General features: G+C 31.8%; 1 protein-coding gene across 1 annotated transcript in view; it reads left to right on the top strand.

Moving 5' to 3' along the window:
* Positions 1-660: 660 nt before the first annotated feature.
* sif (guanine nucleotide exchange factor still life) overlaps positions 661-26771 on the top strand; it is a 78667-nt gene continuing 52556 nt past the window's right edge. Inside the window, exons 1-17 of the mRNA XM_090107613.1 lie at positions 661-763; positions 1138-1282; positions 2276-2460; positions 4064-4182; positions 4583-4713; positions 5142-5224; positions 6467-6625; positions 7619-7749; positions 8858-9046; positions 9525-9627; positions 10046-10235; positions 11656-11860; positions 16918-17101; positions 17422-17478; positions 18256-18370; positions 23978-24055; positions 24243-24293. Coding sequence (XP_089963739.1) covers positions 1176-1282; positions 2276-2460; positions 4064-4182; positions 4583-4713; positions 5142-5224; positions 6467-6625; positions 7619-7749; positions 8858-9046; positions 9525-9627; positions 10046-10235; positions 11656-11860; positions 16918-17101; positions 17422-17478; positions 18256-18370; positions 23978-24055; positions 24243-24293 — 2087 coding nt within the window. The 5' untranslated portion in view covers positions 661-763; positions 1138-1175. The remainder of the gene's footprint in view (positions 764-1137; positions 1283-2275; positions 2461-4063; positions 4183-4582; positions 4714-5141; positions 5225-6466; positions 6626-7618; positions 7750-8857; positions 9047-9524; positions 9628-10045; positions 10236-11655; positions 11861-16917; positions 17102-17421; positions 17479-18255; positions 18371-23977; positions 24056-24242; positions 24294-26771) is intronic.

Raw genomic sequence — 26771 nt, 5'->3', positions numbered from 1 at the left:
ATGTTTCCTTCTCTACTAGTTATGAAATGGAATGTTTAAGTAATGCATTCAAACGGTTTGACTTTAGATATGATTAGATAATGATTAATTATTAGACGCTGTTTCCGAGCTAACATAGACATGAGCTTCAAATATGCTCTTTAAATTAGCATCAGTTACATACATAACCAGCTTTAACATAACATATATCTTTTGTATATTTCAATAGTGTGCCTGCTATTTTAATTCATGCTGTAGCTCAATCATTACAATAATATGGATCTTATTCTAGGAAATTGATATAGTATTTAAGTAATATTGAATACTTAGTGGGATTTTATTATTACACTATTTATTGAGAAATACTACTAGAATGAATAAGAACCATATTTCTGCATGCTGGAAACAGTTAAATGAATACTAAACTGAAAATGTTACTAAAATGATTGATAATTCCCAACTCTCCTCCTAAATAAATATGAAATAAAAAAAAGATATTAATAATAATGGAATTTGTGTGTGTGAATAAAATGTTTCCAGATAATGGTGTGATGTTTTCTTAGTCTATTTTGAATACATATAAAGATCCTTGGTGAAGCGGACGATACATACATGTTAATTGAATAAATAACTCGTTTTGTATATGACGTAATGAACTGATGTAACTTGCAGCATGGAGTCGTAAAGCATCATCACAGACACGGAACCCAACGCTCTCAGAGTCTCAACCGCGGGCACTCTCTGTCGCGCTCTGATGGCACCTGGTGACATCACGGGACCACGGGTATTTATGTTATATGTATTAAGTATATTAATTCTAATAATAATAAGTCGAATATCTCATACATACAAATTAATTAATCGTTTAGGTAGGTACTTGAGTATTGATATAGCATGATCGTGAAACAACTTCTATAAAAAAAAAAAAAAAATTTCTTCCACACAATACAATAGTATGCGCTAAATTCATTACACATTCAATGGAATCAATCTTATAAAGATGGCTACGATGAATGTTTAACCAATAAAACGCTGTCAGTATGGTATTTCCTGGCTAATTACGTTTAAATTGGCAAACAGAAATAGAGAATTTCCTTATTAAGTATGTTGTTTCCAATACAAATTGTGAAATACTATAAGCTGTGATATGTTTTGCAGGCAGCGTAGTTCAGTGCGCCGAATGCGGCGCGCGCACAATGGGCAACAAACTATCTTGCTCTTGCGCGCCGATCCTCCGCAAGGCGTACCGGTATGAGGACAGCCCGTGGCAGAATTCTAGACGCCGTGATGGACATCTATTAAGGTCTGTACACACAGATAAAATATATTCTCAATAAATTAAAGCTACTATATAACATATTATTACATCTATATCATATAAGGATTATTACTGCGATGGAAGATTAATGATTTTTAAAATCTTATATGGTTATAAAGCGGAGATGTGTATTAGGGATCTAAAATAACAATATTCATGCATATGATTTTATATAATTAGCGGGGGTTCAATTGCATAATGTGTTGGTATACTAAATCATGCCCGGACTAACCATAGTTAGAGAAAGTTTATGACGGATGAAGATGCTGGATATTTTTTATACAATAAGATACGCACATGTTACTTATTTATTATTTATTTATTTATACTCTTTATTGTGCTGCCAAAATACATAAAATACAAACAAAAATTATTCTAAAAGAAAAAGAGCACAGAAGGCGGCCTTATCACTTAAGAGTGATCTCTTCCAGGCAACCAACTGATAGAAGGATAAATAATAAACTAGAAATAGGAGGTAGGTAGGTAGAAAGTATACGCAAAGATAAATAAATAGTAATGTTATACAAAGATAACAACAATATTATTAAATAAAGATTATAAATTTAATAAACTAAATACTATAAAACCAACACATACATAAACAAAAATAAACATAACATAAGTAATAATAAACATACATACATATAAATTGTTTTAATTGTTTTTTGTTTTTATTTTTTAATAATGGCTATAATAAATCGAGCTTTTCTTACATATTTTGACTATAAACTTAAACTCTACCATGACTCTACAATATAATATTAAATACATATTATGTATTAAAACTTCTGCAATCCAAATATAAACACGCAAATAGAACTAAAATGTAGTGCGGTTGATGTTCTGATGATGTTCATTTTTGGTATTAGTCAGACAATTAAATGTAATGATCTAGTAGCTAATCATGTACTATAAAGGATCCGGGTAATTTAGTGATGACTACTGATAGTGATATTGTTATTTTTACTTGTATTACAGACTATGGGCGGAGGTATTCCACGTGTCTGCGAGCGGTGCAGGCACTGTGAAGTGGCAGCAGGTCTCCGAGGACCTGGTGCCAGTGAACATCACCTGCATCCAGGACTCGCCCGAATGCGTGTTTCATATCACCGCATACAACTCTCAAGTGGACAAAATACTCGATGTTAGACTACTGCAGCCTGGTATGTATGATTATTTATGTTATACAATATGCGGATATAATGTCAGTGATATTTGTATATCTAAGAAATGAACGGCCTTTAAAGTTAGGCAAAGTAAAAGATGTAATATTATTGAAAAATACGGTAGAACCATTCGCTACATATCTTTTTATTTATATTTTGAATTATTCAAATAATCAAAATAGCACTTAAAATATAATTATAATAATAAAAACAAAATTATTGAATCGGAATTATCATGATATTTGAACGTTCACATAATATTGTATTTAAAATGTATGTCTCTATGTACAGCATTTTTAAATTGCGTAATGGATGGCTCTCGAATGAGGCCGTTATGATGACATATTTATGTTTTACCTCAAAAAGTTTATAATGAAAATAAGTAAATAGTCATTTAAAATATGTGATGGTTTTGATTCATTATAGTGTTGCTTAAAATCTGAAAGAATAAGTGATAACTGAGCAGTGATCGTATTCATTCAAAAAGTAGAACACGCGTGCTAAATATAACTACCTACATAACAACATACACCATTGTGAAAAACAGACTAGTTCAATTAGGATTTCCTTTGTATTATTTTGCCGAATCGTTCTCAATTATCTTTAACAAGTTACAATTTCTACTAAAATAACGTAATTACCTTACACTTTTACCTTGACCGTTCGCTGAAGAACGCATTGCCCAATGAAATTCATCAAAACGTTTTTATGAGGTTGTTGATCCTGGTATTCATAATTATTTTTCTATTACACCTTTTGTATACAACGTATTCACTTTCATGATCAAAACATCATACATCAAAGTGCAACCTAACTTCAATGTTTTTAAGTAAACGCAAAACAGATGCATAATAATAAAAATATTTATGTTGTGCTAATATTGTGTGCTCAAGTCCACGTACATTTAAACAACGTTGAAGTGGATTTTACGAGTATACAAGAATTACAAGCCAGTCGCGACTGTAACCCAGTTTTAAATTTACTCTAGATAGTATGTACCAACATAGCAATCGACCGAAATCCGCATGTACAAAAGTATGAAGAATTTTTAGTACGGCATATTCTCTTTATGGGATATTGAATTTGTAAACTATTTCGGTAGTGACACGAATTACTTATATATTGCAGTAAACAGCGTTAATGCTTTATGATCTTTCGAAATGCAATAAGTTGAGTTCTGGTTGAACAATTAGAAATAAGCAGAAATTTTTGTAAGTTAGAGAAAAGCTTTTCTTTGCTTTATACGTAAGTAAATGAAATGTTTGTCTTTTAGATATTTTTTTCACATTCTCTACAATTCTCTCCTTAGTTTTGGATATACTTCCTTTAATGTGAACAGTTTTCTATTCCATGTAACCATTTCAAAAGTTAGCAATAAATTCAGAGGCCTCTATAAATGTTTCAGAGGCCTCTATACATGCTCTTTCGTCTACTGTAATTCTGATCCTAATTAATATTATAATATTATAGCAACTTTTTCTGTCTGTCTCTTTTTCACGCCTCAATAACTGGAGCGAATTAGATGTTATTTGGTACAGAGATAGCCTGAATAATAAATCTTTTACAAGTAAAGAAATAATTGACATTTTGCATTTGCCAGGTACCCGTATCGGGCAAGCATCTGAATGCTTCGTCTATTGGAAAGATCCCATGACGAATGACACTTGGGGCCTCAATTTCACATCCCCGATTGACGCAAAACAGTTCAGGGAATGTTGCGTAAGTAGATTTATTAGTTACGCCGTCATCATTAAAATTTATTCACCTATAAAAAAGTTAATTTAATACAAAAAGATGATTGATTAAACCATATTTTTTATTATTTAAATGTCTGTTAGAAGCGACAGGACAACAGAAAGGTACTTCAAATTATACAAAATTTAAACAAATATAAATTGTTTCAATTCCATCCTAACGTGATGATGAGTTTTCTATATAGAGATTGAATTATCTAAAAAAAAAACAATGAATTGAAATGTTATATATACTCTATGCATATTTCCGTTTCTGAATTTCAGAAATATGTGTCGCTTCATATAAAGAATATCACAATTTTATAAACTTTTACTATTTATTTTTCATCATCAACAATTCATTCATCAGCGATATTTTATTATAGTCGCCTTCATTTAAATTCTCACGGAAGGCATCGTCGAGCTACAGCCTCAAGCTGGAGCCCCCGGGGAGCAAACAGAAGTTCAAAACTAAGCGGAAACCAGTGTCTACACCAGCTAGTCCAAATCGATCAAGGTAAAATTATATTATTTATTTTTAATCAAAGGTGTCTACTGAATTTTCTGTGGAATCAATTAGTTAAAATTACATAAGAAAAATAAAGTAATTTTAATGCAAAAATGGCGTTTATTGCAAGCTTTAGGAAACGTGCAACTTTTAGTGGCATTGATTTCAATATTAGAAAATATTATAAATTAAAGTAAATACGTTGATAAGGTTATTTATAGAAATATACTTGGGTATATACCCAAGATTGGTACACTGCACATAAAAAACTTTAAAAGCTCTTTTAAATAATAATTATGATAAGTAGGTACAAATCATTTATTGAAGAAGTTATACTCCTTAAATATAATCATCTTTCCCTGTGTTTCAATTAATTATATGAATACAATTTTTTTATATGATTAATGATGTGAGTGACTAAAAATGTACCTTTACAGTCTCACCTACGGTCGTGAACCACAATGCACTTGCATGACTCAAGAGCAATATGCAAGGTTGAGAGCTCAAGATCCAAGATATCGTAAGTTCAATAATATTTATGTTTAAATTAGGCATAATTATGTAGGCTCAATGACTTCGATAGAATCTCACACGGTTTAAACATAAATTAAATAATTATTCATTCATATATTCAATTAAAGGAACATACGAAATATTTTATTACATTTTTATTATATTTTTTAGATGTAAAGAATCTGTTAAATTGGAATTAAGTTAATCATGTAATATAAATAAATAATTCGTTCAAATTTGATTAATTAACGAAACACAATATATGTTAATAATTTACTACACTTGTGGCATGTTCATTTGTCATTCTGATTGTAACACAAACATTAAGAAGTAAAATTAAAACAGAATGAACCATTAGTATTCACCACAATTTTCGTAAAACAATTATAAAATATTGGAAATCATTGCAAGTATCAATGTAACATGTAAAACTACGTGAATACCGACTAAAAAGGAAAAAGCTCTTTGCTGTAAGTTTTATAAAAAGATTTCATTTTTATCAGGAAGGGAAAGGAGATGCTATTTTCGAAGTTGTGGACTACCTTCTAGTTGTGGACTACCTTCTAACAACAAATACCTATATTAATGTGCAAAAGCTTGGGAAACACGCTTTTTGGAAAGAAATATTTAACAATTTTTCTTGTGTATTTCTATGTTAAGTGAGGTTTTCAAATACATCATGTTCATGGACAGTCAATGGAACCAACTAGATATCTAGTAGCCCCATTATTCAATGAGCTATTTCTGGTGTTCTTATTTATAGCATCTGAGCGTTAAATGTTTCCGGCTCACATAAATTCTATGTGAAAGCTAATAAAGCCTTTGAAGTAGCAATGGGTCTTCTATTTTTATAACATTAAACAAAAACTTATAAAAAACTGCAGCAGATAATGCAGTTTATCTGTTTTTCTCTAATGGTTGCAGAATTTTAAATCAAACTAATTTTGCGCCAGTGATTTCTTCCATAAAATTCCGCATAGTTCCCGTTCTTTTGGAATTTCCGAGATGAAACCTATACAATGTCCTTTCTCAGGTGTCAAAGTATCTTTGTATCATAATTGGTTCAGTGCTATAAGCGGGAAGAAGAGACAACCAGACAGATAGATAGAGTTACTTTCGCATTTATAATATTAGTATGGATAAGTATGTAAAGAAAATGGCGGATCCTTTCCCTATTTCAATTCCGTAAGACATAAGGCAAGCGGTATTCTCGTTAGTTTGATACCTAACGCATAGTATATGCGTGTAGGCTCATCGACATTACCGCGTACAACAACTCGCGCTATAGAAACAGACGCGAGCGCGGCGGGCGCGGGCCGCTCTGAGAAGGTCGCCGCCGCCACATCCTCCACATCGCTCTACGACAATGTCGCCAGCACCCAGCCGACCGCACAACAACCACCCAAACGTAAGTCATCGCTCATTGTATGATTTCAGTAACACTACCAACCTACATGGTTTCTGGGGCCGTATTATTATTATCATTATTTCTAGGCGTACGGCCTCTCTCTCTTATTTCCAGACAGTTTACGCCAGGAATTGAACTGACTGGATGATCTGGAAATAAGAGGTAATACGGCCCCCTGATCTATTTCTAACATAATCTGTTCCAAGAAATTGACTTATACCCATATCAAATTCTTTGAAGTAAAATTGTTTACACAATTATTAAGATGCTATTTTTGTAAAAAATATCGAGACTGTAACATGATTGACATGAATTATTGATTTTGTCAAGATTTTTTTCCTATTGATAACATTTAATGAAGTTGCTCTACGCAATGTTATTAATAATTTTCGCTAAGGGCGTTAAATGTGGGATTCTTTAATACCTAATATTACCAAAGAGTTTTAATAAAATATCTTAATATCACCCGCCTAATACTTTTAGTGCTTGCCTTCTGCTCATTATTAAGGTGGGATACCACTGTATTTATGAATAAAACTTTGTTAGTCCATTTTGTACGCACAATAAAGTATACTTCAACATTTAAATATAATAAATTCTGGCATAATTGTATATAATTTATTATATTTCTACAGTGCATTTTAAACGATATTTTCCTGAATATTCACGGACTTTTTCTGATGAAACCTTCAGGTTTATTCAGATAATGATAGTTCAATGAAATGTGGGTTGCATTAAACTATTGAACAAATAATATTTTGTTGATGTGTCTGGTATTATTCAGAAATCAAAATAGAGCTTTAGCCCATAAGTAACATGGTTATTTCTTGATAGGTACCTTTTTTATACATACATACATATATTTTTTATACATACATTTTTTATACATACCTTTTTTATACATACATTTTTAAAACGTTTTAAATACAATTACGTACAGACAACATTTAACTCACCTAATACTATAACTATACCTTATAAATGTTTGAACAGCGGCAGCACGTCAGAGCGACACTCAGCCACCGGCTCGCCCCCCCAAGTCGCAAGAGACTTCCACAATGACTACCAACACTTCTACAGCACCGAAGACTGTTACCGCTTCTGTTGGGACACATGGCACTAGCGTAAGTTATAATGTAGAAAGAAAGAAAGAAAGAAAGAAAAGACATTTAATTCAACACACACATAAAGACAAATAAAAATAAAACAGAAATTAAATAGAAAAACACATTGAAATTACGATATAAAACATAAATACATATTAATAAGGTGTGATCCTGTGTGCTGAACAGGGACACCACTCAGGAATTCTGCGGCTTAAGAGCTGCAGCACTGATTTTCAGTGGTTCCCATGTTCCCAAATGACGCCTATAGGGGCAGAAAATTAAAAATATGAATAAATTAAAATAGATACCTATACACATATATACACTACATAAATATCAAAACAAAACAAGATTCATCAAAGGAAATAATAATAATATGATTTATTAATAAATAAGTTAAATATTTATATACCTAAGGATAACAGAAAATAGCAGTATAAAATTAGAAAAATAACCATATGCTAACGAGCCAAGCAACTAATGTTGATTGATTTGCCGATGTAGAATGGATTTCTTAAATTCATTACGGAAGCTTAGTACACTGCATTTATTACGCAATGGAGGAGGCAAATCATTCCAACACTTCGTTGCTCGGTACCGAAAAGCACCCCGGAAAGCCATGGTATGGTGTCGAGGCATAGCTAACCTAGTCAGTGACGCCCTGGTTCTGTACACAGTGTCAGAATTCCCCAACCATGATAGTTTTTCATAGAGGTAAGCGGGTACATTTGACCGTATAACTGCAAACAGCAAAACGGCAAAATGTAATCTTCGACGGTTCTCCATGTAATATGTATACAGAATATTAAGAGCATACAATTAGGCGGGTCCATGCAAAACGAGTAGCTTCGTGAAGCAATTGTTGCGCGAAGCAGCTCAGTCTATGTCGATGTGGACGGCCGAAAAGTTTCCTCGGCTGAGCCACGTTTGGACACGCCCATTTGACTAGGTTCTTGACCTTAAAGGTGTAAAAGCTTTTTTCAACTGCAATAAGTAGTTAATTCCGAAAGTTAATTAGCTTGCTTGTTGATTTTTTTATTGAAACTTTTAATTTGACGAACACATCTAATAGAATTATAAATAGCTTTTAAATATCAAGTGTAATCTTACAATTTCGTTCTTTCAGACTGCTGAAGATACAGCGCAAGCCAACACTGGAACAACAAATCAACACGGTCAAGATTTGAAATCTGAGGGGGTGCAAGCCGGAGGGACATTGACCTCCTCCAAATCCTCTGCAACATCGACACGCGCTGGGAAAGAGCACTTGCAGCACATGCCAAAGAGCATTGATTATGGCGATGGAAATGAATCGGTATGAATAATATATAATTTATTAACACAAGCGCTTAGGTTAAGGCTTAGTTTTCATTTAGGATTTTCTACATAGAGATAATTTAAAGTGAAGTTAAACATATAGTTCTCGAAACAATGATTACAAATAACGAACTACGCCACACTTTTTCTTTTCTTGTTGCCAATCTAAATCAATTTTAATATTTTATAAAGAAAATGATATAAATAAGTCCATAGACATAAAATACAGATTTAACTTAGGTTATACGTGATCCTTGTGATGTGATATTAATTCATAAATCATGTTTTCAATCCTTTGTATGCTTTTTGTTGACATTCTAATAATAATAATCTTTACCAATACCAAATGCGTAACCATTACTTATTGTAGATGATTAAAATAGTGGTCTACAACTCAACCATTTCGTAACCATATTGAGGTATTGCTAACTTATCTATTATAATTTTACTTACCATTCGATATATTTATTTTCCAGTCTCGTGAGTCGGACAGGCACGTACACAATCACAATGTGATCAACAACAACACTTCGGGATCACGTCGCACAAAGTCTAAAAGCACTGAAGATATGAATATGGGTAAGTAAATTATATATTTTGGTAGATTTTGAAAATTGTTATTTATGTCTGTTCAGTCATTACATTGCAGAAATCTTGCAGCTTAGAATTCAGCTCTATTCTAGTAATATCGATCTATCTAAAATACGTTTCTTTATTATAGACGTAGTTAATAAATCAATAATAGTAAAAATATTTTTAGAAACTGTTGATACAATCTGATACCTTGTTTCTAAGCCTTGTTTGTACAACATTAAACTACAACATAGCTAAGATCAGGCAATTAATCTCATAAAAGGTAAAAAAATTGCAAATTTCATAATGCAATATTCATCAATTTGATAGCATTGAATAGTTATCCACATAATATACATTGCGTACAAGCCCGAATATAGTAATTTGATTCTGGATACAAAAATAACATTTACACTCCTTCCAGATTCGAGTACCCTAAAGCGGATGCTAAAGCCCATGCCATCAACGGAGAGTCCCATAACATCACCAGAGATGGGTCGGCGGCGCTACGGGGCGTGCCCATCATCCTGCTCGCATGGTCACCGTCACCCACACCCGCACCACGGCCACTACGCGCACGTGGTCAACAACAACAGCCGACAGTCCTCGCAGCGGTACTCGTCTGCTAGGTTGCTTTATTTTATAGACAACGTGCTAGCGTGTTTATGTGTTGTGGTATGCTATGAGAACTTGTTGGATATTAGGCTGATCAAGTGCCATCTGTGCAAATTTCATCATCTGTATAAATGCATCAGACTGTAGCTAAAGTCACTTATCCTTCCGTTCATGTGAAAGCTTTAAATTTACGTTGTTTAACCCTTAATTACTCGCGTCCATATAGTTACACTTACGCTCGCGTGGGGTATATTTAACCCCAATTTTAAAGGTACAATAAAACATATTTTTAATGACATACTTTTATTTTTATTATAAAAATAAGAAAGAGACAACATTGTTCTAAATTATAATACTATCTTTAATCAATATAAATATAATAAACTTTTAAAGATGAAACTTTAAATTTAGGAACTTTTTATTCAATACATTTATCACATATCATAGTGGAATGGTCGTGACAAATTTGCTGGTGGCATTTGGCACACATAAATCTTATTTTTTTATCCTTTGACCTTGGACAGATATGGCACCTTTTATAAGTTGTCGATGGACCACCTGTGGAAGTGGGGCTAGGATCCTGAACTTGAGCATTTTTTTAGCCGTTTTTGTATGGCCCTAGGCAGTGTGGTAAATATAATCATAGGCCATCTTTTTGTTCGTCGGCCGACGTTATAGTTAGCACACATTTGGTTGAGTTGTGGTCACTCTGGATCACGTCCTCGTATACCTCATCTTCATCGGAACTATCTATGATGCTTTCTTCGTCGGCTTCCAAACGCTCAACAATCTGGTAGTCAGAAAGACGCTTACTTTCCATTTTAGGCGTTCTAACCTAAAACAAATAGACATAAAACAAAGATAAGTAAAAAAACGAACCATTTAGTATATGTACTGCACATTATAAAATAAAAATACACATACTCACTCGTCCAAAAAAGTTGCACGAATACTCGCGTGGGGCAATATATACCCCAGACGCGATCTCCTGACACAACCACACGACATGGAGCGGCGCTCGCGAGTGATTCACGGCAGGGGAAGGTATTTAGGCAGCTACTAAGAAAGGCACGCAGGTAGCTTTAAAAATGGCGGAGATACGACGCTTCAAATACGCCGTGGGGTTAGATATACCCCACGCGAGTAATTAAGGGTTAAGAGCATACATTATATGATTAAACCATTCGAGATATTAATATTTTAAACGTAAATGCATGTTTAGTTAAAACAGTTTTCCTAGATGATTTACATTCCTAATTTCCAAATCTGTTCATGCAGTTTTAACTATAACGGGCTTGTTTTGCTTGTTATTTTAGTCTAAATATAGTCTTTGTTCATTCATTAATTGTTTCATGACATTCAATCATTTTCAGTTACTTGTTCTGTAAGACAAAATCTGAAACCTCACCTTATGTTTAGCCGTGGGGTTGGCGTGGGCGCTGCACCAAGCGGTTACCCCGGCCGCGGGCTATACCTGGAGCTGGGCGGTGAGCGCGACGTGTCTCCCCCATCAGATAACGTCATGTTCGACAACCAGTGCTACGCCACCACACCCTCGTCGTCGAACGGCAATTCCGATCAAGAGCACTGCCAACGCAGGGACCCGAGGCAGCATCATCATATGGTAATTCGTTTACTGATTTTTATTTATTTATTTATTTATGACACTTTATTGTACAAGTACCAGTAATAAAAACATAATTTAACAAGAAAACATGATTACGGTAAGTGCACAAAAGGCGGCCTTATTGCTTAAAGCGATCTCTTCCAGGCAACCATATTAATAAAGGACATGTACGATGCTGGTTAAACGCGAAGGCGCAATCATAAAGAAAATAAATAAAATCAAGGTTATGAAAACAAAATCAAAAGCTATGGGAAATAAACCTTAATATACAGGGATACAATAATTATAAAATAAATAATTATGTACACAAAACTCAAAAATATCAATATTACATACATACTACATCAATACTTAAAAAATAGTAATAAATACAATTAAATAAATATAAGACATAAATATGCTAATAAATAAAATATAACATACTATAGATAATATTATTAATATTATTAAACATGATATATACAAATTCATATAAATATATACGTATACATAAGATGAAAAAAAGGAAACTAAATAGTGGAAAAAAGTGCTCTTTTACAAGTGCTTTGAACATATGCAGTGATTTGGCGCGTCTGATGGTCTCAGGGAGAGAATTCCACAGTCGAATTGCTACGACGGTATAGGATGAGTTAAAAAAATTGGAATGGTGAATAGGGGTGGATAGGAGAAGGAGATCAGAAGAACGAAGGGAAAAGGAACTATTGGAATGTAAATATTGGAACTGATTCTTAAGATAGATAGGAGTTTTCGGGTCAAACAGGATAGAGAACAAGAGTTGAAGGATGTGAGTATTCCGGCGAAGACGAATAGGGAGCCAGTGAAGTCTTTTGCGAAAATCAGAAACATGATCGAACTTGCGTAACTAACTGATATTTGTTTATTATCGCTTGTTAATTATGTGTAAAAAATGTACGTGATTTTTTTATAACACTATTTCCATAACATTATAGACTAATAATATTACTATCAAAGTGCAAATTATAAAAGTAATAAAGGAGTTCTCGCAGCGGCAGAAAATATGTATAACTTAATTCGTACTAAATGTCTTCCTAAAATTCTTACTAAATATGTAAAATTATTTACAGCCATGACATCAGTATCGTATTGCATGTGTGTGTGCTTCTGTAGGACTAGCTTTTAAACAACACAAGCAATTAATGATCCTAACAAGTTTAACCTAACAAGTTTTTTTTATATAAATCTCAATGTACAGTAAATATACCGTATTTAAATTTCTAAAATAATATTTGTAATGCAAGTGCACTGATAAACGTAAAGAACTATAACAAATCTAAAACTGTACTACCTACTTATTTATTTACAAAGGCCCATCATCCATCAACAGCTGATACATTTAAGTATCTTTCTCCTTGTACAATAATTACAATTACTTTTATAATCTACTAGCATTGCCCTGCGGTTTCACCCGCATAGATAGCGATATGGTGACAGTGAAAAGACTACTATAGGTCGGACTATAGGTTTAATTTTTAATCACATGAAAATCACCTTTACTCCGTCCCGTAGTACCTACTACATATTTTCTGTAGATTGACACTTTTAAAAAATTCGTTATATCTTTTGAATGGAATATCCAATTTTTTTCATTTAAAAAGTATTTTGCTGGTATTGAAACAGTCTATAATAAAACATCATTTAATGGGATAAGGATTAATATATGTGTATGGAGAACATGGATTACTGTCGGCACTTCTATTTACTTTGAAAACGTAAAAAAAGTTGTTGTAGTAACATAACTACTGAAGATAGACATGTGGTATCGAGGACTTTCTTGTAGATATTGATCCATTCTATAATACCGTAGAACATTTTTTTGTTCTATCTTCAATAGATTCCGCAGCGCACGCGATGACAGAAGTTTTATTGAGGAATTTTTTACACCTTGGGTTACATTATTGCATTTTTGGTAAGGATCTCTATTTTTTTTGAAATGCAATATAGCCTATGTTGCTCAGTAAAGATGCAGCTTTCTAATGGTGAAAGAATTTTTGAAATCGGTCCAGTAGTTTAAGCGTGAAAACCATACATACGTACATACTTACATACATAATTACAAACCTTTCCTCTTTATAATATTAGTATAGAAGTATAGATATATATGCACAACGTTTAACGATGATCACAATTCACAACGTTCACAGAAATAAGTATAAATTAGGCGATAATATCTATATAATATCTGTATAGATATTATCGCCTAATTCTAATCTAATAAATAATTCTAATTTTAAAAAGAGAACTTACCTTCGATTAAGGATTGGTCTCCGCGCGCGCGCTACGACTAGATACCGCCCCACCTAAAAACAATAGCTCTGTGAGTGCGGCAACTCATTTCTGTAGTGTGTGTTAGGCAATTTATAAAGACGCTAGTGTGTGTGAAGAATTGGGCTGCCAGCTACATAAATTTTACCTCATATATGGGAAATCTGCCATCTTGGAAAGAAGTTTGAAAAATATATTTTTTCATCCTGACCTGTCCGGGAATCGAATCCATGAACGATTTGAGTCGCATGACTCAAATCCACTTGCGACGCTACTATACTATAGTCACAAAGGTTGATTAAAAGTAAAAAAGCGGAAATAAAAAAAATAACGTACTAAATGAGTCAGTTAAACAGAAATAAATTATTGTTATTATACTCTTTTATATATGTATTAGTAATAGTATTGAAAAAAAAAGTTCAAATTATTGCTAAAAGATTTCCTCAACCACGTGTATTTTTTTGGATATGCAATACGGCAACACTGAATGGCGTCGTATTTTCGTAGAAAAAAATTTCGAAGTAAAGGAGAAATTTCGAATAATACGATACTTAGTGATGGTACGTGATCCCAGTGTCTTTCTTATTTTTTGTTGTATTATTTTTAAATAGTTTTATGGCACAAATAGGCATTTTACTTCAGATTTTGTTCAAAATCTTTATAAACTATCGGTTCGCCCTCTCCACACAATGCTTGTGACACGACTGGCTTGGGTACGCCGAATTCGGCGTACTTTTAGTTGCCGCATTTTGCAAGTACGCCGGCGGCATCTAGTCGTAGCGCGCGCGCGGAGACCAATCCTTAATCTAAGGAACTTACCTACTACATTAAATACACATGATCATGGTCTTCCGAAACTTATTAATTATCTACTTACCATTTTATTATGTTCTTAGCCTTCCGAATAAAAGAATACAAATGAAAATCAATATAAAAATGAATACGTAGCTAACTAACCTTATATCATGGACTAATAGAATCTAAAGCCTTATATACAACAAAAATTAGTAAGTAAAAACTTGAGAGTAGTCGGTACCAAAAAAAGTTAGAAAAATATTTCAATGTTTAAAAATGGAACATTCAAAATATTAGATGCTTTTTTCTTTTTATTTCAATAATGTGCCTACTTTTTGCTTAGGTAATAAAAAATAAGCACTAAAATAATTAATTATTATTAATAAGAATAAAATGGTTATTATTTATATTATATTTTACAATATTTATATGTATAAACATTTTTACAACAAAATTTGTGTGCAACAAACAAATTTTATTGCTGGCAACTTTCATAGATAACAAATTTACATCACAGAATTATTTATCTGTAGTAGTGGAACGCGCTGGTGAAAAAAGCGCGAAATAAAAAAGCGAGATTAAAAAAACACGTAGCGTATATTTTCCAGTGATGTTAATTTAAATAAAATTCCTTAAAAGTGATTTGTATAGTCAACTCATCTAATTCTGTGACAAAACAGAATATGAAAAAAAAAGCAGGTTAAACTTCATAAATTTTATTTTTATTTTTAATAGGAACATTAATCAATCTTCTATTTATCATATGGAGCAAGTGTAATCTTAACACATATGAATTAACTCAGCGTAAAATGAGCTTAATCAAACCGCGATGACTTGTCTAATTCTGTGACAATCACCATAATTCGGTGATAGTACTTCTCTAATTCTGTTATAACCGAATTATGCGAGTATTTATTATTTTTTAACACAAAAGTAAAAAAAAATACAATTAATAAAAAATATAAACATATTGAAAGTAATAATTATGTTTTTATTAAACAACGAGATACTATCAAAAGAAGGGAACAATAAAAAACAATATTGGACTTTATAATTGTTTGTGTGTACAGACTCATTTTTGACTGCAGAATACTTTGAATTGCGGATGTCAGGGTTGTTTCATTATATTTTCTATTTTTATTTTTGTCTTCCTCCATGCTGTCTAAAATAAAAAAATAACTCACTTAATTATGTTATAAAAAAAATAACGGACTTTTTTAAAATGCTTGAAAGCGATCCTACTTTTTTACCTGAGTAAAAATAAATATTTTCTGACTTAAACGACTAACGTATACGTACTGAAAACAATTATTAATACACGAATTGAAAATAATAAAAATTTGCTTGGTTAATTCGGTGACACTGTTTTGAGTTGCAATCTTGAGAATCGTTAACTTTTTGAACCCAGGAAATAAGGTATTATGCAAAAACAAATGAAAAATTACTAAAACCTTTATCGGTATCAACAAGAATATGTTTTTAACAATTAATTGTCAAAGTATCATGAACTTACACTCACCTTTTCTATTTAAAATTAATTAAATAATGACAGCACAGTTGCATGCTATCGGTGAAGCGTCAAACATGGCGGGCGCAGTGACAAATCCCGTGATTGTTACTATCTCACCCGCACGATTTTAACCAAAATTTGTACACAAAAAGAAGCTTTATTACCATACCATAGGGTTAATTTTAATGTATTGTATTTTACTCCTATAACGCTGTAAAAGAGTCCAAACGTTGTATCTCCGAATTAAGTGAGTCACATAATTAGGTGAGTTTACATATACTAGATACAATTGGCTGATTTATACAATAAGTATTTTTTGTTGTATTCAATAGGTACTATATTGCATATCGAATATTTAGATTAATATCTTGTACCCTTGGTTTTTATAATTTTATTAGATGACAAGGAACGAAATCTTTATGTAATAATTATAAACTTTTACTATAATTTTGATATTTATTCACAGAAACCATGTCTTTCGCGCCAAGCGTCCCAACAAAGCGCAACTCCAGCGCCGGGGTCACCGACATCTCGGCTCCTTCTGGAATACGAGATGCATTTGAGGAACACACTGGCGAAAGGAATGGACGCTGAAAGTTATAGCCTGCACACCTTTGAAGCCCTGTTGAGTCAGAGCATGGAGGATTTGGGTAAGGGATTAAAATATTATTTTCCTTTAAGACCAGTTTCAGAATTTCTGAATTGTATAGCTTATCTCCACTTTTCTCTCAGTTTAAATAACAGTTAATGAAAGAATATTTAAGTCAAAAAATTATAAATAAGTATCACGGATTATTATAGTCAAATATACGGATAAATCATCAAGGTAATAATTTTAAGTACCTTCATTTTAAAGTATAGAGAATTGTAGTTTCATATGCGTATGTTTTAAAATACAATAAATTAATTTTAGTAAATTTATTAGTACATAATATGTATAAATTTTATTAACTACTGTTTAATTTCACAGAGTACAACGACAATCTACCTCCTTCAAACCAGCGAAGTCCCTATCCACCAAGGAGACGTAAGTAAACATTACAACTATGTAATCGATAATTAGATAACTTCAGTAAAAAAATTGGTTGTCTGTAAAGTCGGTTTACTGACGATAGTTGAACGTGACAACGTCCGATTGTGCTTCTTTGTTGCTCGTTCCGCGCTCTCGCTCGCACTTCAAGCCTTACATGGAACGCCTCAGAGCGAGGTAACGCCGCATGAGTCATGTTTTTTCGTGCGTGCAGCCGGCTTTATCGAATTATAAGACGTTGTCACGTCAAAAAAATTAAAAGAAACGTTAGATATTTTAACTTTATGGACACCGGCATTTTGGGAAAGGTTTTAATAACTTATATTGGCCTGATAAATACCGGAATTATTTACAAAACTTTTCACTTGTTCACGTATATTAAATGCAAACATATATTACTATTTGCACGCATAACATTATAGACGACTTTTGAAAAATATAGAGAGAAATTATTGTCACCTAACAAAAACAAATCAAGTTCTATCTTCTTATATGTATATAAAATTCTCGTGTCACAATGTTAGTCTGCATACTCCTCCGAAACGGGTGGACCGATTCTCATGAAATTTTCTGTGCATATCGGGTAAGTCTGAGAATCGGCCAACATCTATTTTTCATATGTACCACGGGCGAAGCCGGGGCGGGCCGCTAGTAACTTTATATAATTTTCCTCCCAAGTACAATGTTTTTAAATCACACTATGATTCAACTAACAAACTCGAAACGATAAAAAGTACTAAATCACTATATTATTTTATTGATAAATTTCATTAGGTCCTGGATCCCAATGTTCAGGAGGAGGCAGTCGATCTTCAACATTGCCTCTACCACATCGCATGGGGGTGGAAAGACAACACAGCGCACGATCTGATAGAGATGGATATTATAGGTAAAAAATAATTCTATTAATTGTATTTTAATAAAGAGAATAAAAAAAGTTTATTTCTAACCTTTTTTAAATTGTGTGAAATGTTTTTGAATTGTTTCTTATTGTTTGAAACTCTGAATATTGAGTTAAAAGTTGTGGGAATGGTTTTATTTTTATAGGTTTGCTATAATGTCGTATTATATTGCGTTTATGTAGGACCTTAATTTAATTTTTATATTTCTGTTACAATATACTAAGTCTACTAAAATAGCTTTATCTTGTACGTAGCTAATCATGACTATTTAGCTAATCTGTACTAGTATAGCGATAGAAATTATTAAATATTGGGATATAAGATGAAACGTGGTTCTAGATTGGTTAAACTAGCCCCTAAAAAAATTGAATACTGTCTTTTTTATTATATCAAATAAACAAAAGAAAACTTTTTTAAACTTTGTGGGTATTTTGATCGAATTTAAAAAAAATCAACGCACAGTGTAAGGAAATCGCAATCTAGCGGGATTTAATTCTGATGATACGGAAATTATTAAGTTTGATTGAAATAGGTTATAATAAGTGTTTTTATACTTAGTAAAACACTTTCAGGCGAAAAAGTTGTTTTAACCAAATCACATTATTTTCTAAAAAAAACGATCCCGATGACGATAGCATGCAGTCGATGTAACTTCAATTTGTTGGCATAATGCTCCCAACAAACCCTTGATTTTATTTTTATAAAATCCAGTATAAGTTACACGAGGATAATAACACATAAAAAATGAAAAAACTTCGTCAAATTGATTACTATTAGAAGACCAAATTTCGAAAATTTGCATTTTCGTTGTTTCGATAGCCATGCTGAAAATTGAAAAAAAATGTATGGGTGCCGCAAAAAAGCGCAAACTTTTTGAGTTACATTAGTTAGTTTAAATCATCAGCTTTACTGTGATGGTATACACTTTGCTATATTATTCTATATAATGTGTTTTCGGGTCCAATGAATTTAAAATCTAAACAAATCGAAGTATATTTCGTGTCCTAACAGAAATGGTTGGTTTTGCCTATTATTGCCTATTATAAATCAAACAAAATGTGTATGTACTTACGTACAAAACACAAACACTTTAATAAATAAAGTAAAAAACACTATTGACTTAATAATCGCTTCGTAATAAGTAAACGGAATTGGCACAAATAACACTGGAAAACACGTAGTGAGTGTGACTCCGTTTTGCTGCCGATATAAACATTTCTCATATTAATGTTGACCTTCCCACATAAGAAAAAAATAAGCTGTCCTATTAAGTAGTAGCTAAGGAATAAATAGACATCAATAAATGCTAGATAAATCATTGTTCAAATTTTGAATTAAATCCCGCTAGATTGCGATTTCCTTACACTGTGCAACGGAGAGAATAATAAGATTAGGTACATTTTTGGAATTGTAGTCTCTTGTTACTTTGCTATCATTTGAGTTTATTCAAGATATCGATATTTTTGTAAGTCTGATGATTAACCGAGGACCAGTATCACTTATATGCACCAATTTAATAATGAAAGATCAGAACACACTAATTTTATAAAACCAACTCTCCATTCTGTTTTGAGGTTCTAGTGTGCCTTTCCAAATCCTAATTTGAGTAGATTGTAAGACAATCAAAGAATTTCGATGACGAACATCTGCAACAACTGATTTTATATTTATTCCATATACTCGTCAACAAGGAAGCAGTGGGCTGCATTCTTTCGTACTATAAGAAGTATAATTAAAAATTATTTAAGTCTGTATTTCTTTGACAATGGGGAACGTGGACGCATTTAACTATGCAAGCTAGCTTGCTGAGCTATAAAGGTCACCCTTTCATATGTTCTAACCAAAGAGTTCTTTTTTTAAGATTATAACACGCTTAATAACACGTGTTCTCAAGTATTCTATATTTTATAAATTAAAATCACATCAGAACAAGAACTTTGCGGCCTTTATTTTTAAATCTACACAATACGAAGATTCCGGCTTTTTTTTTCATATGAATGTATGTCAATAATAATAAAGTTAGTGTTGTATATATGTATTACCTATCTTTAATTTAGTAAATTTATTGTTTGGTTTAAAAAAGTATTAAATTTATAATCATAAAGCAATTTTATGGTATGGCCACTTGCCACCTCTTAGAAGAAAGTCCTCAAATATATTAAAGGCCAGCAATAGGTATTATGTTTCGTAGCATTGCGAGCTTATATGGGCGGCGACGAACATCCTAAAAGTCGCCTGCTCTTTTGCAGGTGTTTTACGACACAGTTCAAAATTGAAGTGTATTTAAGTTAAATTAACAAATATCTACCTATATACAGTGTGGATTTTTGATGGGCCCCGAACTGAAAGTACTTGTTATACTAGAGATAGCAAATTTTGCTCAAAGGAAACATTCCTATATTTTTAAAAAGAAATATAACTGCATTCAAAGAAAATATGTGCATTAAATTAATATTATTAATTAATGACCAATGAATCTATTTTATTACGTATTCATGTCTTTAATAAAACATCTTCGGGTACTAATTACTTAAAAGTTACTTAAAATAAGAAAATATATAATGATTGTTGTTCACTTCATCCTCGACAGACGGACAACTTTTAGTAGACCTTGATCAAGGCCTATGTGTACTCAATAATAAAGATTTAAATTTTACAGATAATATGTTGTAGAAAATAGACCTATAAGAAGATAAAATGATAAGATGTAGATTTGAAGAATAAAATATAAAATTTAATTTTTAAACATTTTTATTTCGTTCGATTCCCGGTAGAAGCAAGTGATTTTACGAAAATGTTTGTGTTCGAATGTTTCCTTTCAGTAAAATTTGCTATCTCCAGTATTTCTGGTACTTTCCCTCCGGGGCCCATCGAAAATTTCCACACTGTATAATACTTCCATCGCCAAAAAGGAAAACACCCCTGTGTTTTCCTTTACAACTCTGTTAATAAAATATCGTGTAGTCAAAGATGTCCAGTGTTTTCGCACGGAACATGTAAAATATGTATATTTAAAGTAAGTACCTAAAAATTAGGGTTGTATAATCGCAAGTGTCCTCGAGTTTGTATTGATAAGTATTTTAATCTTATAATAATTAATGTAAATATATATATTTATATTTACAACCTAAGAATACCATTATGTCATGAATATTGATAATAATCACTTATAATACCACAAGAGCTTCAAAATTATCGGGTATTTTCCGATAGGTTCGTTGCAAACTAATGAAGGAGTCAAGTTTTTAGTCAAGGTTAAAAAATCACGAGCGCGAAGCGCGAGTGATTTTTCCTGAAAAACTTGACGACTTTATTTGTTTGCAGGGAACCTTGAGGGAAATGCCAGATAATTTTGAAGCTCGTGTGGTATTCGGGAGATTATTTTTCCGTCCCAAATGTCGGCCAATAATTTCACAATTGAATTGAACCTGTCAGTTTGACGTCAACGACCAGAGAAAATTTTCAAAAAATTATCAGTATAATACTATGTAGGTTGTACCACGTGACGTCGAATGGTGCAATTCTATTGGTCGATATTTGGGTCGGAAAAATAATCAGTTATTCCATGTAGGTTGTACCACGTGACGTCGAATGGTGCAATTCTATTGGTCGATATTTGGGTCGGAAAAATAATCAAAGTAAATTAAAAACATTTAAAGATTTGAGAAAAGAACAACACGTCACACGAAATTTTTCAAAGCTACATAGCTACATTTACATTTTCTGTATTGATAACAACATTACAGAACATTACTGTCTCCACTTTTAAATAACAGGAAATAACGATTTCCTTATCCAGATAAGTTAATGTTTTGCACGCCACCCAACGCGAAGCGTGTGGGTGTGTTCTTCTCTCGAAAGACTGCGTTGTTAAATTAGTGAAGTGTTATAGAATCTACGTATTATGGCTAGCACAAACAAACAATATATAGTTTGAAAACAATTTAGATGTGTTTCATCCGTTTATATTATTATGTAGCGTTTAAAGAACGTATACAAACTATTAACATTGCAGCTGTTCGACAAAAAAACCGTAAAGCTCCATCGATTTGCTTTTGATTAAAAAGTTGAACAACAGCTATCGATCAAACGCTCAATTTGTACTGCAGTGTGCAGTACCTAATGTGCGCAAACCTCGATATCCTATCCTATCACTCCAATAGGAATTTGTAGGCTTAAATAAATTTCTAAATGTAATATCAAACACATTATAAAATAGCATATCAACCCAATAATCGTTCAGGGGCAGTTTAATTGTAGGCAATATACTATTAACTTCTTATCGATCTTTTTTTAAGGTTCTAAGTAAAGCACTTAACTTTCTTGTTAATAGACATTGTTAGTTAAACCTAGTATTTAACGTTGACGAAAGATGATTGGTTCATGTATTAAAGATACAGACATAAAGACTATCGTTTTTATCCATTTTATGCATATGTATGTTGTGTGAAATAAAAAAAAGTAGGAACAAATCAACTAAACATTTTATTACATGTAGAAGTAACTGTCTATTTAACGTATGCGCTATGCCTAAAGTGACCAATTACTTAATAATTTTGGTTAATTATAAAAAAAAACCTTTTCAATTTAAAATGTGAATAAAATTTATAAACTCGGGTAAAAAAACGCTATTCAGAAGTTGAAAATCTAAATAACATCTCTTTAAGCACATTTAAGAGGAGCAGACTTGTTGAAAGTTTATAAAAACCTCAAGGATTTCTTTTTTATTTACACTTACAATTTAATTAATTAGGAAGGAAACTTAATTGAAGTTCTTCGATCAAAAATGTTCAAAGCCAGCAGATAATTACTGATCTATTCAGGTGGAAAACAACTTGTATTCTGCATACATTTGTTAGAATTTTTTTATAACTTACACCGTGTTTCTCTAAACCAACCTTCAATGTTTTATATATTACATATATGGCTATGTATATATTATATATATATTTTGTACTTCCTACCTACCTCCTCTATCATAATATTACTCCACACAGTAGGTTGCCTGGAAGAGATCACTCTTAAGTGATAAGGCCGCCATCTGTGCTGGACTAGTTATAAGTTTTAATTTTAAGGATTTGTTTGTATGCCAGCACAATAAAGTGTTAATAAATAAATGTTTTTTTTATGTTTATAATAATTTCACACAGAGTAAAATAATTTGTATTCGTATGATATCGTCCGAAACTTTCATTTCGTATACATACGTATTCGGAATATATACGTGAATGCACGTGTATTCAGCCTATATTTTCTACAGACTAGACGTAGAAAATCTAGATAAATATTTTAACACCTCAAGTAATGTGAATGCAATTATGGTGACCTAGTTGAAATAGAATTAATGAGGAATTTATATGCAGTATAAAAACATTGAGTGGATTACAACTCTGAAAAAGTTATCAGAATTTTATGAATTATTCAAATACATTTCCAACAACTTTTATCTCGAGCTTTGTTATATCGTACAATCAATAGATCTTCGGATGTTTTACTTTTTCGCTTTAGCAATGTTTGTATTGGATGTTGCGGTTGTATATTTTAAGAAGAAATTGCCTTCTGATTGAAATTCTTTATCTTTTACATTGTTTTAGCGATCGCAATGAATTAATACGGGAGCGGGAAAGGGAACGCGAGCGTGAAAGGGGATATTTGAGCGATCATAACACAAGGTTGGTCAATATTATAATTGATTCTTATAATTCATCGTCCTCTTATATAAAACGCAAGAGTTTTGAACTCAGTTAATATTCTTTTTTATATTGTATTCAGCTGCCACAAAATAAACTGAGAGTTCTTTTTATGATACATTATAAATAGCTTTTTTGTTCCGCATTTTATACAAGTATGTTTCTACAGGGATCGAGTGAGGGATCGCGACCAAGGATACTTGAGCGATCATCAATCAAGGTAAGTTCCTTTATAGAAAAAACTTTCCACAGATACGTCTAACTTACTTGTAATAAAAGTTATTTAGAACTTATAACTATCCAAGTAATTATTTTCTGAATCAATGGTAATATAGTGAAGTGACAACTCCCATCATTATTTTTCTTTATTTGTACGTTGTTTAATTAATAATTTACAACCTTCCTTTAATATTTTAAAAGGTATTTTCTCGTAATGTGCCAATATACCTGGCGTTACACCTAAACTTGTATTGTTGTGTAATTCTAAGTCTGACTTTTATTTTTATTAAGATTCTATCATATTTTGTTAAATTCGATTTATTTACTTAGAACTATTATTCTATAAAACATAATGTTGGAAACATTATGTTTTATAGAAACACGTATTGTCATTGTAGTATTTCATGTTATTTAGATATGCCTTAATTAACCAAAAACAACTGATTTAAATAATATATATTTGCTTCTTCAATCCAAAATAATTCTTACTTCTGAAATAAGGATTAAATAATGATAACTCAATAAAAGACTTTTAAATGACATCCTTTTGACTTAAATACTTGAACTTTTTATGTCGTTACCCGCGTCATTTCTCTCAAGATTGTCCTCCAGAGAATTCCACTTCGGATTTTCTTTCATATTTTACCCTTGTACATTACTCTGAAAGATAGTTAATGAAAAGGGTCAGTAAAGAGACGATATATAAAATAATATTTAATAAATAATATCTCGAAGATTTATCCGTCTTCAATTATTTGATAACGCGATTCAATTATAAAAGTAATTTCGATTATATCTCATGGTCTGTAAGAGTTATAGTTGCTTTTCCGAATTGCCTATTTTTATACGCTCGGATAATATCAGTTTTTCGGCAGTAAAAAGGAAATGGTCGTAGTTATGTGACAAAATGATCATACTTCATAAACCTTAGGAGTAAAGGTTAAAAGGTCAAATTGGGTGATAAAATTATGATTATGGTTTATACTAACTCTACCCTGCTTCCTAATAATATAAGATAGCTATTCTAACAGAAACTTTGCGAAATTGTTTTTTAGTATTTTACGCGAAAACCACTAAACGAACGGATTTTGATTATACTTTGCAGTAATGTAGATGATTGCTTATGCACCAGAATTACAAATAGGTACGCTATAGAGTTATTTGCTTTTGATATAATAGTTACTTCAAGATATAATATAATAGTTATTCTGTTAAAACAATGCATCTCTATCTAAATTATTTCAATAGGGTATTGGTACATTTATGATTTAGCATCAGTTTTTTTGAGAAGCAAATTTTGTAATCGTAAATTGTAAATGTCAGTGTTTAAAAAGTAATTGATTTATCTATTATTATACATATTATGTTACCTTGATCGTGAATTATTTACAAGCTTTCCTTTAGTACCTAAACGTACAAAAATTTAAGTATTGGTAAAATCCACACGGCTACTTTTTCAAAGAAAAATAAATACCTAAATAATTTTCAGAAATACGTTAGAATTGATGTTAATTCAATTGAAATTGTACTTATAGCTTGTTGTCATATTTTCATTATTCAAAATGTATATTAAAACGATTCAATTAAATACTCATAAAGCTCTGAAGTAATCTCACTTCATCATTAACGTCAAAACATTTTCCGGATAGAAAATTTATGTGAAAATAAATTAAAAACTCATTAATTACCGGAATACGGGTATCATCATTATTTATGAATTTAATTTAACTTTTTGGTAATTGTTGTGCATGTTATAAGCACGAAGAATAACAATAAACATAATTTGAATTATTTAATCTCTTTACTATTCATTCAATAGCTTCTGTTTTAATTAGACATGTAGTTAAACCCATTTTGAAAAGCCGTTTAATCCCGTTGTATTAGAAAAGGATCAGTAAACAATTTAGAATTCTGTGACTGAGTAACTACAGGCGGGTTGTGTGCAACTTTTTTCAATTTTGTGTCGGCCCTTGTTTTCATTTTATCGTTCGTTAAAATGTAATCCGCAATAATTAAAATATGTACCTTATATCAATATATACCATACTTTTTTGTGTATAAAAAATCTTTAATTTATACTTTTAAATATCACAAACAAATGCTTTACGATCGATTTCGTAACAATGGTAAAGCTTATCATAAGTTTCATAAGGAAATAAAATAATTCTTGCATCCTATCATGCGATATTTAGCATCAATATGCCTCACTCTTATCTTTCTAAATGTACATTCTTTGTAATATTCAATTATTCTTAATTTTTCACAAAGCTTACTTTACTCGCTTCGTATAATATTATTTTCTGAAATAAATCAATGATAAAAGATATTATACGTAGTAGGTACTAGGTAGGTAAGGTTGGGTCGCCTAAGATCGGATGTGACATAAGATCGGATGCATGGAATAACTCGCAAACTAGGCAATATTCTCTACTGCTACCAACACTACTAGATCCGCCATTTTGTTCTGCCCCTCTCTTCA

This window comes from Colias eurytheme, chromosome 11 (assembly GCF_061535395.1).
Source record: "Colias eurytheme isolate Ceu_HAF_F1 chromosome 11, ilColEury1 Martin Lab GWU primary, whole genome shotgun sequence".
In the NCBI taxonomy this organism is placed as follows: domain Eukaryota; kingdom Metazoa; phylum Arthropoda; class Insecta; order Lepidoptera; family Pieridae; genus Colias; species Colias eurytheme.
Note: the sequence above shows the minus strand (reverse complement) of the source record. Positions and strands in the feature narration are given on the sequence as shown.